At 33.5% G+C, this 14922-nt stretch overlaps 1 protein-coding gene across 1 annotated transcript in view; it reads right to left on the minus strand.

Moving 5' to 3' along the window:
* Positions 1-3220: 3220 nt before the first annotated feature.
* LOC113225941 (methyl-CpG-binding domain protein 4-like) overlaps positions 3221-14922 on the minus strand; it is an 83634-nt gene continuing 71932 nt past the window's right edge. Inside the window, exon 2 of the mRNA XM_026458418.1 lies at positions 3221-4107. Coding sequence (XP_026314203.1) covers positions 3373-4095 — 723 coding nt within the window. The 5' untranslated portion in view covers positions 4096-4107 and the 3' untranslated portion in view covers positions 3221-3372. The remainder of the gene's footprint in view (positions 4108-14922) is intronic.

Genomic DNA, 14922 nt, shown 5'->3' on the forward strand with positions numbered 1-14922 from the left:
TTGGACTGTATGTTTTTCTTATTTTTATATGTTTGTTATGTATGATAATTTTTGATGACGGCATTTGTGAACCGATTTTGATGATTCTTTTTTTGTTGGAACATCAGATGTGGTCCCATTTAAATTTGAAATAAATATTACACCTCCAAGGTTGGCAAACTAGGGTATGAATGACTTTTAAGGTCGGTTTTTTAGTACTCTGTACTGTCTTTTTTTAATTTTTTTGCACGAAAATAAAATCCGGTGAATTATTAAGTCATTGTTATTTATATTGTTTGTAATATAGTTTTGCGAGGTTGTAAGTACTATAAGTAACCCAGTATATAAGTAGTTATTAATTTGTAATACCTAGGTACTACTATTCCCGAACTTATCTGCCTTAAAAAGTATGAATAATACGATTATCTCACAAATTGCTATGTTGACTTATAGTGTCCCAAATAAAGGTGCCTTATCCCAGCGTGAGCATAATGGAGTTTTTAAAATTGAATTAATGACGTAAAAAGTCGTTCATTAGTCGGTCCACCATTTAAAGTTGCAAGATTGTTTTAGTATCCACTATTGTTCCAACGACACCATTTTTCAGTTTTAACAAACACAGCAACTGGCTTAAATCTAATTGCACGCAGAAAACGTTGTTATCGATTCTAGTCGCATAATTCTGCAATTAGTCGCTAGTTATTTCCAGTTATTTCATTTATAGAAACCGTTCTGTAGAAAAACCATTTCACATAATTATGATTTATTTAATGTATAAAAAAATAAATAATAACTATGTGAAATGGTATTTCTACAGAACTGTTCCATTTTTTAAATTAAATTTAATTAATCGAATATACCCTATATGTGGCCGGTAGAGTTCTCCATATCCGCTAGATTTTTTGAGTTTGCAAAAATATTAAATATATCACACTAAACGGTTTTTTATTTACTATACTAAAATGAATAACTTTTAAACCACCAATTTCTGTACCCCAATAGTCAAATCGATTGATAATACTCATCCCTACCTACTCATTTCGTTGACTGTCACTTCCGGGCCACCTTGTTTAAAACACGCGCCAAAATATTTTACATATTTTTTTCGTACTGCTCTCACCGAACCCTAATTCTTCGACACAGTTTTGGACTACTTTCGTCGATGTATTTTTTACATCACTTTATTGAAACAGTGAAAATTGCATAAAATATTCCCATACAACTTGTCACAATGAACGAAAAGATTTTTCATCTACAGAAATATATTTATAAAAACAAAAATTAACTGCTAATCAACGAGTGTATGATATATGTATGTATTTGCTATTCTAAATATTTCGAGTTCTTAGGTTTTGGTGACTGTTACACATAGGAAATGAAACTATTTTTCCGGATTTAAATGGCGTATATTCTTTCGGACCCTTAACAAGTCCCATGGTCACATTGCCATGCTTGGTTTGCTTAAAAAACAAATATACGCGATTTAAATCCAGAAAAATAGTTTCATTTCGTGATTTCGAAATATTATTATATAAACCACAACTGATTTCGTAACAAACAACCAGGAACCTTATTAAAGATGAAGTGGAATAGACGGTTAACCGTCTATTCACTTCATCATCAGAACACATATTCGATGAAATCGAAGCTAAAGTCCACGTCGCTTCACTAAAATTAAAAAATAAAAGAGTCCAGGAAGTATTGCATTTTTTTGTTTATGGTGATACGTCAATAATTACGAAACCTCGGAGGCATGTATATGTCAAAAGTTAAATAAATGTTTGGCCGGATCGGATATATTTTATACCTTTAAACTTTGAATATTTGTGTACATAAGTTACTTTAGCAGCCAAAATTAAAACACAGTATAAGCATTTGTATTTGGTTTAGTCATTACGTTGGAAAATTTAGAATAAAGTTTGATTTTGTTTGTCTAATTAAATGAATAAAACGACTAATATTTTCAGTGTCAGTAAAGTTCCACTATCCACTAATTGAAATGCCTAGTAAGGCGCTTTAACTTCTTAAAAACCTAGCCAGTATCAAATACTTGCTAGGTTTTGAATATGTTAAAATATAAGGATTTGGACAGGTCTCGAACCAGACTAGGAACTCCTAGTAAGCCCTAGTAAAGCAAGTGCTTTACTAGGTTTTAAGGCTTCAAAATCTCTGATAAATTGTAGAATTTTGAAGCGACTGTCACCGCGATTAGACGAGTAGTTACTATAGGAGTAGTATTGGAAAAATTATTTTCAAAAAGTTTGTCTCTTACTAGGTTTTGCTCTGGAGCAGGTTGATCTGAGCAAAAATTCAATTAATTTTATTTAAAAATACTTTACAAAAAAGATTTAAAGAACTTATTTTCTGAAAAGGAAATGTTAAAAAAGATTATTAATGGAAAATTATATTTTTATTTTTATAACACTGACTTAATTGGATAGGTTAGAATATAATTATTTATTGTGATAATTTACTATTTTGTATTAAGTTTTATTGCATAATTCTAGAGGACCTATAATTAAGTATCACAGATTTCACAATTGTCACAATGTACCCCAAAATATGCAATATTTAATAATGATAATAATAATAATAACAGCGTAGGAAACGGCGGTTTAGGAAGGAAAAGATGTATTATTATAGAGGAAAAACAGACAGTAAAAAACAGCAGAAGAAGAAGAATAGAGTCAAGAAGAGGACATAGAGACAAAGAGCTAAACATAGACTAATTACACAGAATTACACATTCAAAAACTATAAAGAGGGTCTGTCCTCGACAATGCTGATTCATAGTTTTGTCTCTTTAGTTTTTGATTAAATACGACAAGCAATGAGAAAACGAAATAAACACGAAGAAAAATCATTGGGAAAATGATTTTGTCTGTGACTTTTTTTGGGATAGACATTTGACACGGTTGGATACAAACACATGGCACGACATTGCTATCAGTAGCATGTTATTAAGGCATTAATCAAGGTACATTTCGCACCCCTCATGGAAGAATGGCTTAAGTGGAGTTACGTTGAACATGTTTATTGCTCCATTAAATCTGAAAAATATAACCCACATCCTCTCCAATTCTTGTAACTCTGTCTACAATATTTGTCGATAGAATTACAAGAATTGGGTAGGGTGTGGGTTATATTTTTCTGTATCTAATGGAGCAATCAACGTTTTTGATGTAACTCCACATATGCCATTCTTCCATGACGGGAGCCATTTATTTATAATTAATTTATTATTATCACTTCAAACCTGATAACAAAATATACTATTCACTCCGTGGTCAGATTGACAACAGTCATCCGTTTCACTTTGACGGTGCATCATTTACGTATTTGACAAGCAATAAACAATAAGACATTCTTACAATTTAAATAAGTAGATAAACACTAAAACATATCAGAATCTCGTAAACTAATCCTATAATAATTCAAAACAGGATCCTTAATAAGGCATTCACTGTCCACAATCCCATTATATTCCAAAAACTCAGTTTGTCCCGTCAACCAATCTAAATACAACTTTAAATATCTGTCTCCAGGATCCAAATCCGTATGTCCCAAACAAAATATCCTATAAGCGTCCTCCCCATACTTTCCTATCCCGTATAAATCGCTTGCTCGACGCCATTTGGAAGAAACAAACTGGTAACTTAATTTCCAAATCATACTTCCACGCTTCCTTAATCCCAAATTATCAAAAAATCTTTCTAACGAAGTTGGTTTTTCGTTTAAAACATCGTACGGAGTCGGGTATTCCTCGAAGAAACTTTTGATGTAGCGCCTAGCTGTTCTATAAGACGTTTTTGTTAAAAATATTGTTGCTATTAACATTGCCCAGGGGTTAGAAGAAAACACTTCTTCTACTACACAGTGAGGTGATGAGGGCATGTCTCTAGGAGTTATATTGTAAAAGGGCTGTATTTTCAATATTTCCAGTTCTTCTATAGTTAACTGTGATAGATGTAGTTCGTCTTCTATAGAGTTTTGGCTTAAATCTTGTGAAGAGTTGTCTGTTGATGGGGTTGGCGATCTTGGAATACGATTTGGATTTATTTTCTCGCATTGGCTTTCTTGTGAAAAGAATCTGCTGATGCAAACACTTTCCTCCATGTTTACTTCAACCTGAAACAAGATGCATTTGTGTTATTATTTAAAGTCGCTGTCTAATCTACGCATCGTCTATGGGGATAAAGTTGTATACTGATCCAAAACTTAAGCTGATAATCAATTGTTAATCAACATGATCATAGTTTTGAGAAAATGGCGCCTAAAGATTTTTTTCGTGGTTTGGTGGAATGGGTTTACTTATGTCAACTGTTTATGTGTTTTTTATATATTTGGAAGTTTCAAATCACTTAGTTTACGTCTGCAAGATGTAGACGATGCGATAAGCTACAATTTGGCATTAAAATCTAATTTTCGTAGGTTATCACGGTATTGCTTATCAAGATACAAATTGTCATTCGCCCAGTTTAAAATAAACTCGTATAGAACGTTATAATTTAAACGAAATGAACAATTTTATAGTCATACACACGCCAGCACATCAAGCTACACATTGACGTATCTTGTTCCGTTGCACTTGAAGGCGATTTTCGAACAAAAATGTGTAGTCTAATGTGCCGTTGTCCGTACATACATCTAGTTCAGACCTACCGTATTTATTACATTACAGAGTTTATAAAATTTAAGAGGTCCATAATTGAGAAATAGACGCAGTAGTGGTGTAATCCAGATTCAATTTTTTTTCTACAGTACCAATTACTTCAAATGATAAAAATATCTAATTGTTTTATATTTGGATGCTATTTTCATGGAAAAAAATTAATAATTAAATATTTTTATATGTACGTATAAGTAAAGTTTTAATGATTATTTCATTTAGAACAGAATAGAATCTAATTTTGTATATCGCTTAACGTGTTCTAAATTCATATAAAATTAAAACTAACTTTTTTATATAATATCAAGAGACGGGGCGAACAAGTCGTGTGCTTGCTGGTAAGTTACACGCCTGTTTAAAACAGTTGCAGTGCCACTCAGAGCTTTAAATCGCAAATATCTAAGGGGCACTGTAACCACGACAATCACCAGGGTGTCTCAGGCATAAGTTGACAAGTCCTATGTGCCTGTAATTACGGAACGTAGTAATTCTCACATTACTGCTACGTCTCCGTGGCAGTTCAGCATGGTAACCGTACTGCTACGGAGGCAGTGATGTCCTGTACTTAAAAAGTAGATGCATACATTCAATTTTTTTTTCTCATTTCTGTGGGCTTTTTATAGGGAGATTACATAAACATTTACTATTAAAAAAACACGATCGGGTAATATGAAGACAACATTCGGAAGAAATATAATGTATTTTTAATTATTAAATTTTTTCTTTAAATAACGACTAGATCAGATAGATACTAAAAAAGGAAATAAAACCGCTTATTCCCAGTTGTCACCACTGGCTTTGTTCCCAATGGTGACAAGTGGGAAAAAAATCCCATATGTGACAAACGGGATAAATTTTTTTTAAATTTATTGCTGGCCATGGAAACAAAGTCCTTCAGCCGAAAACATAAAAGTAATTATTAAGGAAAATTATGCTTATTATCTAATTATAAGTAATCACATTAAATTTTTTCTATAGTGCTAAAAATAAATCTAAAAATTGGTGAAAAGTAAACTGTATGGGATAATAAGTCTTGTATGTGGCGGGGAACACTTAACGAGTTTTCGTCCGATATGTCACTTAATTCAATGACAAGTATCAACCGCTGCATACCAAAAGCTTCACAGTTAAAAATTATATGAGCAATATCAGCATTGGTATTGGAACAATAATTACATTTCGAGCTAGTCACAATCTTTAGTCTATTAAGATGGGCTGGAACCAAGCAATGACCGAATCGCAGGCGATTAATAACAGCTATGAATTTTCTGCCGCAGTACTCGAATTTGTTATACCAGGGTTCTATTGGTATGTCTTTTTGTATTTCTGCATACCACTTTCCTTTACTTTCCTTAGTTTTATCCCAATATTGCTGCCACATTCTTCGTTTGTTTCTTTTAAATAGCTGGTAAAAATCAGTAAATGGTACTTTTAAAATTTCCGTATGATCCTCATCGTGGTCTTGCCGAGTTGCCAAATCCACAACCTCACTTCCGCTTATTCCACTATGTGAAGGTACCCATACAAATTCTATGTGTTTAGTTTGTCTTAAAATTTCCAATATATGTTTAATTTCATATACAATATAATTCAATTTAAATGCAAAGTGACCATTGCACAAACTTGTTACGACACTCTTTGAATCACTTACTATTAAAATATTTACATTATTTACATGGCTTTGTACAAATTTTAAAGCAGCTAATATGGCATAACTTTCAGCAGTAAAAACACTACAGTTATTTCCTAACTTAAGACATTTAGAAAAGTGTTTTTGAGGGTCATAAAAAGCTGCTTTAACACTGTCCAAACATTTAGAACCATCCGTGTAGATGGTATAGAAATTGGATTTACTACTCAAGAATTCTAGAAAATCGAACTTATTTTTTACACTATCTAAATTACAATTAATATCCAGAAAATTGAGCAAAGAAAAGTATGGACATTGGTAAACTGGCCACTTATCAGAGGTATTAATGTTTCTAGATTTATATTTAACATAAGTCATAATATATGGAATTTCAGCCAAAACCAGGGAAAGAAGTGTGTCAGCCGAAATATCAGTGATATCAACAGACTGAGACACAGCTGAAGGATATAAAAACTTGTTAAGGACTACACTATTATTTGAAGACAACTCCTTCAGACAAAATTTCTCAGCCAATTGCAAGCGGCGCAATGACAATGGAGGTATGCAATTTTCAATTTCCATAGAATTGATGGGAGTAGAGCACATAGCCCCACTAATTATCCTTAAACCCATGTTTTGTATCACATCAAGTTTTCTCAATAAAGTGTTGCTTGCATTCATATAAGCAAGGCTACTATAATCAAAATGACTTCTGACAATACTTTTATACAGCATATTTAATGTTTTAGGGTCAGAACCCCAAAAGGTTCCTGCCAAACACCTTAACGCGTTAATACTTTCATGGCATTTTGGCAAACATAGTTAATATGTAAATTAAATTTCAATTTATCATCTATTATTACACCTAGGAATTTATGATGACTAACAATAGGAATGACATTGCCGTTATAACTAAGTTGGACAGAAGGTGCAGCTAATGGATTAGTACTAAACACTAAAACTGAACTTTTTTCAGAACTAATTTCCAATTTTAAAATATTGCTATAATAATGTTCTAAATTGACTCAACGCTGTATTCATATTACTAACAGCCATACTTAAGTTTTGATTTTCACTGTATAAAAGTAAGTCATCTGCAAATTGCAAGATTTTAATTTGTGAAGTATCTAGAATATAATCAAGGATTTGAGATGTGTACATATTATAGTAGAGATTATCACCTCTAACACTAACACTAACACTCACACTAACATTAACACTATCAACACTATCGTGTTGCACCCTGCAGTCCCTTTAGTTACAATCTTAGGTCCATGTAATCTGTTGTTAAACTTAACATATAAAGTCCTATTGGACAAAAATTTTAATATCCATGTTAATGTTTTACTTGGTACACTCAAGATGTGCAACACATTAATTAGGCATTCAATATTTACATTGTCGAAAGCACCTTTCAAATCTAAGAAGACACACACAACATTAGAATGACTGAGCTTTGCTTTTTTAATATCCGATATAAATGATACAAAGCTTTCGGAGCAACTCCTTCATATTCTGAATCCAAATTGTATGTTTGGTAACTTACCCTGTGATTCAGTAAAGTAATCTAATCGTAATTTCAACATATTTTCAAAGAGTTTACCTAAACATGAAGATAAGGAAATGGGTCTATATGATGAAGCACTATTCACAGGTTTATTTGGTTTTTATATGGGAATAACACATTGGGTTTTTCATGACTCTGGTATAACTAGATCATTCCAAAGTTTATTGTAAATATCCAGCAATATCTTGATGGCATTTAAATGTAAATTTTTTATAATCATGTATGGTATATTGTCCATTCCTGGTGTTGTATCTTTCCTACTCCTAAGTGAAACTAGAAACTCATTCAGTGTAAAAGGTTCATTAAGAAAAGAATTACTGCTACTTTCCACAGACTGGTTCAAAATATCATTAATTTTGTCTTCATCCAATAGCGATGAGTCTGCCAATTTGTCTAGGAAACTTGGTACCCACTCATCATTTAGATGTCTGTTTTGCGAACTGCCTATCCTTTTAAATCTCTTAATATATCTCCATATTCTAGTAACAGGTGTCATTCTATTAAAACTGCTACATAGTTCTTGCCATGATTTAATACGTTCTTCCTTAAGTATTCTTTTTTTTAGCATCAAGTCTCTTATAATTTATGAAGTTAGGAATAGTTGGTGAATTTTTATATTCTTTTAAAGCTTGTTTAGAAAGTTTAACAGCATTAGCACAAGTTTCATTCCACCACGGAGCTGGTTTTCTTAACGTTTGCAAAGTTTGTTTTGGTTTTTGCTTAGGGACAGTTTCATTTCTAATATCATACAAAATATGTACAAAATTATACAAATCAAGAGGCTGACCGTTAATTGTATTTAAGTGGCAAAATTTGTTTTCAGATAAAGAATTAAACTTTGACCAATCTGCCTGTCTATAAACATACTTTTCTTCCACAGAACGAACCTCATACACCGAAGGACACACGTTGACATCTACCTGAGTTGGATAATGACAGCTGCCCATTGGATCATCGTGGACATGCCATTCACAAAGTGGAGCTATTACCGGACTAACAAATGATATATCAATAGCAGATGCATTTTTATTTGGATACTGGATAGTTGTTGGACTACCATCATTCAAAACCACAAAATCAAATTCATCTATGACATTGTAAAGGGCATTCCCTCTACTGTCACTAGTCTGACAACCAAACAGCAAATGATGTGCATTGAAGTCTCCCATGATGAGACATGGTTGAGGAGTATTCCGTAACAGTTTTTTCATTTTACTGGAATCAAACCTTCCACTATTCGGTGGACAATATACACATAAAACATACAATTTCCCTAAGGATGACTCCATTGAGATACAAATATTCTGAATCGATTCATAAAAAGAGGTATTTACAATGTCATATTTTAAGTTTTGTTTGATTATTACTCCAACGCCATTATGTAAATTTTTTGAATTTTTATATATGTAATTGTAAGTTGGAAACCGAGGAATATTGCTACTACTTTTAAGCCAAGTTTCATTTATCAAACAAATGTCTATATCTTGATCAGTAAGAAATTTAGTCAGTAAGGCTGTTTTACTCTGCAAGCTCTGTATGTTATACTGTGCTATATGTAAAAATTTATCCATGAATTAAATTAGCTAATTTAATTCAATTCAAAAAACAAAATTTCTTTTATTCTAGCATTTGTAATGGTCACATTAACTTTACTGTTGCCTAAAGTAACAAGAGTTTTCACCAACGCATTAATTACTATATCATTGCTGACGATCAGTTCAGCATTGAGTGCCCTATCAGGTTTATTTACATTATCATTTGTATGGGGTGGAGGCTGAGTGTTGTTGCGTAGTGGAGGAAATGACTTATTATTGAGAGTGTATGACATACCCATAACATCGGCATAGGATCGGTTGATGTATTTATTTTTCTTTTCTTCAACTTTTTTCTGCTTCACCGGACAATTTCTGGAGATGGCCAGGTGATTTCCGCTGCAGTTAATACACACAATCCCTTCCACATCACAATCTCGAAAAGAGTGTTGACCGGCACACGACGAGCACATCTGCTGGCCTCTGCATACTTTAGCAGAGTGGTTGAACTTCAGGCACTTGTAGCACTGTAAAACTGGTGGAATGTACGTATGCACAGGATATCTGAACAACTGTAAGTATGCATACTGCGGTAGTACCGTGGCCGCAAAGGTCACCGCGATGGTGCCCAGCGGGGTAAGTTTCCCGTCTACTTTACGCATAAAGCGCTTCACTGATATTATTTCTTGGTCACACGACATATTCTTGTAAATATCTTCATTTGACATGTTGGTGTCTTATTATTCCAGTAACTTCAGTTAGGAACGCTGGTATAAAAGCTTTCAGTTTATGCCGGTTTAAAAAAGTGTCCATTTTTAGGAAGTTGTTTGCTGGAGCGGGCTTTTTAAAGGTAACTCCTATTTTGTAGGCATTCACTCTGTGAACTCCCACGATTGCTTTAACATTGTCTGTAAACAATTTAGTCAATGTCAAAGGGTTTTTATTCCCAACTTTCTCTTGTTCAGTTGACTCAACAAAAACAACACATTCCCCTGTATGGTTTTCCGAAAAAAGTCTCTTATAATTCGTTTTTCTGTAGATCTTGTAATCATTGTCCTTGTTGTTAGGTTTGTCCACTTTTTTCCTTTTTTTAACGGGGTCCCCCCGTCACTGTCTTCACCCATGGGAAAGAAGGTACACTCAACTTATGTCGATGTACTATTCTTTATTGTAATATGTATTTAAAGTATTTTACAACTATTTTTTTTCCCAAAAAAATTTTAAAACAACCGCTCAATTTGACTTCCCGCCAAAAAGTCCAAAACGGGATAAAAAGTCTCAGATGTTACCTACCAGTGGTGATTTCTAGTGGCGACAAATGGAGAAAAAAATGTTATGTTACCAGGTGGTGACAAACGGGATATAAAAATCTCAGTTGTTGCGAGTGGTGATTTCTACTGGCGACAAATGGGAAAAAAACGTCCCATATGTTACCAGGTGGTGACAAACGGGATAAAAATAACAGTTGTTACCAGTGGTGATTTCTAGTGGCGACAAATGGGAAAAAAATCCCATATGTTACCAGGTGGTGACAAATGGGATAAAAATCTCAGTTGTTACCAGTGGTGATTTCCACTGGTGACAAATGGGAAAAAAAACCCTATGTTACCAGGTGGTGACAAATGGGATAAAAAGATCTGTTGTTGCCACTGCACTGGCGACAAATGGAATTTAAGATATCCCAGTAGTTGCCAGTGGTAAAAAAAATGGAATAAGAAATCCAATTATTATTTGTTAATTGCCGCCGTATCTCGCGCTTTATGACGCTCTCGTGCAAGTAGGTCATTATTGTGCTAGCTATTTCTATCCGCACAGAACTATAATTATGCTTACTATTGTAATTCTAATTTCTATTACAGTGTAATATAAGTAATTAAGAATAAATAATAATAATAACGCACACACTCAACATAGCCCTGCACTAGGGAAACCCTGTGTCGCGGGTGAAATGGACACATACATAGACAACCACAAATTACACCCAAACTCAGGAGAGAAATAAATGTAGACCGTACAAATATTTCTCCCGGCCCGGGAATCGCACCGTTCGGCCACAGAGGCAGTCAAAAATAAATTGAGTACGTGCAAATTGCAACTTTTACCTTTTCTTTTAAAAATACGAGTTCTACGCTTATGAAAAGTTTACAATAATGTCAAGTTTCTTGTGTTGAACAATCAAGTATTTTTAACCGACTTCAAAAAAGGAGGAGGTTATCAATTCGACGGTATATTCCTTTTTTTGTATGTATGTTACGCGATAACTCCGGTATTTGTGAACCGATTTTCATGATTCTTTTTTTTTTTTTAATACTTGACAGGCAAATGACTCCACTCCACCTGATGTTAAGTGGAAAGTGGTATCCAAACGCGAAGGAACCTAGTGCAGCGATGAAATCCTCACTGCACTAGCCACCTCCACCCTGCCTGCCTACAATATGCCTCTTCACGCCTCGTTTGAAGGACCCCATATCATAAGAGGGTGGAAAGGGGGTACTTCCATAGTGGTCGCATTTCATTTTGAAGAAAATCATCCACCTCTAAGTGTGGCTGTTCACGCATGAACATTTATTTTTATAAATAGCGCCTTAACTTTAATTTAGGAGCAATTATTTTAATGGTTGATTTTGCTATTTCTCTAATTCAAGGCGTTTTTCTCTCAATATACTTTGAGTAGTGAGAACCGATTTTTATTATCTCCAGTGTCAAGTCCTGTATAGTGGCAAACTAGGGGCAATATTTCAATAAAACTTAACAAATACACGTAATTCCACGTACTTTTGAGATTGGTTTTTTAGTACTCTGTACCAGTGTTGGGCGTTAATCAATTAAATTTCAATCAATAATTCAATCAGATTAAAAAATCAATTCAATTGAAATCAATTGCAATTAAATCAATTGCGACGCGTCGCAATTTAATTGCAATTGATTTTAACCGGGCCTCCAACCGGGGCCCCAATTGGGGCCCCCAATCGGGGCCCCCAGCCATGGCCCCCAACCGGGGCCCCCAACCGGGCCCCCCAACCGGGGCCCCAACCGGGGACCTCAAGCGGGGTTCCCAACCGGGGTCCCTAACCTGCCCCCAGCAGGCCCCCAACAGGCCCCCTAACCTGCCCCCAGCAGGTCCCCAACAGGCCCCCACAACCAACGCCCTAACTCACCCCCATATATTATATAAATTTATCAGTTTTAATTGTTAATTGTTAATCAAAAACATTGAAAAGATTGAAAATTGATTAATGGTTAATTGTAGATATTTGCGATTAACGATTGATCAATTAAATTAATAATCAATTAAATTAACAATAATAATTGCGGTTCTCGCAACTAACAATTGATCAATCGTTAATTGCTGTTTCGCAATTGACAATTAATCAATTGTCAATCTTTAATTGCCAGAACAATTAAATTTTGCCCAACACTGCTCTGTACTGAGATTACTTTTTTTTGTCATACTTTTAAAATACTTTGCATAATAGCCTTTAAATTGCTAATTGGCCAACGGGTCTCCCAAAAAGCCATAAACAATAAAATTCGTCGAATATGCATAAGTACCCAAGGACCACAAAAAGTAACAGTTTTAAATGTTTTAGCAAGTACCATAGAATAATAAAATTATACAATATTTGTTTTGGTTACAACTATTGAAATTTACACTGCTAAATATTGTGAACTCTATCTTAACAGCATGGATTTTGTGTTGAATTTTGTATCAAATAATAAATAAGTAACAAACAAAAGAAGTCTCTCAAGCAACTTTTTGCTCTACGATTCAAGTAGGTACAGTGCAAAAAGTTAGATCATCATCGATAAAAAACTACTTGGCACAATACTGGGGTTTTCCATTATTGAATTATTTATCCTGCTAAAATGTCTACAAGAAAAGGAAGAAGTATCAAAGGAACGATTTATTATAGGAACAAAACACGAGTGGATCAACTACCTATTGATTCATTCCTTCCTTCAATTTCATTAAGAAAGAAAATGTCCATAGCATTAATATTACGGACATTTTCTTTCCATATTATGATTATGGGACCTATAAAAAGTCTGAAACATTGGTTTGCTTGAAAATACAAATATACGCAATTTAGATCCGAAAACTAGTTTTATCTTTAATGAATATAAATAATTGATTAACGAGAGAACGAGATTGACCGAGCTTACTGCACAAGACGTGAAGAGCTAAACGCAAAATAGCCTAGTCACTACAAGGACATATACATATTTGTGAGTAATACAGCCTTTTGTGAAATAGTATAGTAAAATCAGACAACCTCTTCATTAGGTACGAAGTTATTTAAATCAGTTGTGAGTAAAACAAAAATAAAATAAAAGTTAATATCATATCGTCTCAGGAAATCAAAGTGAGGGTGCTGACAGAGACAGTTGGCAATTATTGTACTAAAAAGAGTCTAGCTCAAAAATAAGAAGACGAAGAAGAAGTAATTTATACATGAACAACATATTTCTATAAAATCGTTATATTATTTAGTACCTACGGATAAAGGCCGAAAATAGGCTTGCCTCCTGAAAGTCTAAAAGGGCGAGACTGAAAATACAACGCCCTGAGAAATTTGCCTAATGGTGGTTTAGAAAGGTTAGTTAAATAGTCCATAGTTCAGTGGGTACATCGTCATATTGCATACTCCATAAGAAAGTTCGATAATAAAAATTCGAAAAATATTTTTAGAAAACTGACAAAATATTATAAATAAAACTCCAACTATTTATGCTATTTGACTGGTGACAAATATGAGAAAAACGATATCGTCGCCTAAGAGTGAAAACCTCGTAAATATTTACATTTTCAAAAAACGCTTTAAACGCAAATTTGACAATTTTAAGGATTAACAAATAATTTTAAAAAAAAACAAAAACTTTTCAATCGTCATAGGTGTGGCCCAATGTCATTTTTTTCCTGCACCATCGTATATTTATTCGATAGTAGATAAAGTTGATTTATCATCGATATATTTTAGGGTCATACTTAATATATCAAAACTCATTGTCGAAAATTGTTGGTACACAGCGTTCAAATTTGCAGTTTAAGAAAGTAACGGTTTGTATATACTGTGGCTGTTTGTATTAACACATAAATACAAAAAAGGCTCTTTAGTTTCTGAACCTTTATAGACAATGTTAATTATAATATAATAATAATAATAATAATAATAATAATAATATTTATTGTCACAAAATAGATTACAACATATTGATGAAGTCCCTGACTCCTGAGCTAGGTATAACCTGTGTGACAGGAGCCAGTGCCCTCTCCCAAATTTTGACAAGGCTTAAGTCTATTTCATGAGAAAAATATAAATTAAAAATTTAATACAAAAAAATAAAGTGAAAGAATCTATTATTAAAAGTCTCGATAAAAAGTACTCTAAATAATAATTATATAACAAGTTGGATACATTGTAATATGCAAATAGTGATATATATATATCTATGTAATTTTGTGTACGAGTGTGTGTGTGTGTGTGGGTGTATGTGTTTGTCTGAGTTAGTGTGGATATTGGAATATTTCGTGATGGAAAATTTA

This window comes from Hyposmocoma kahamanoa, unplaced genomic scaffold, assembly GCF_003589595.1.
Source record: "Hyposmocoma kahamanoa isolate Upper Pololo Valley unplaced genomic scaffold, ASM358959v1 180, whole genome shotgun sequence".
Classification (NCBI taxonomy): domain Eukaryota; kingdom Metazoa; phylum Arthropoda; class Insecta; order Lepidoptera; family Cosmopterigidae; genus Hyposmocoma; species Hyposmocoma kahamanoa.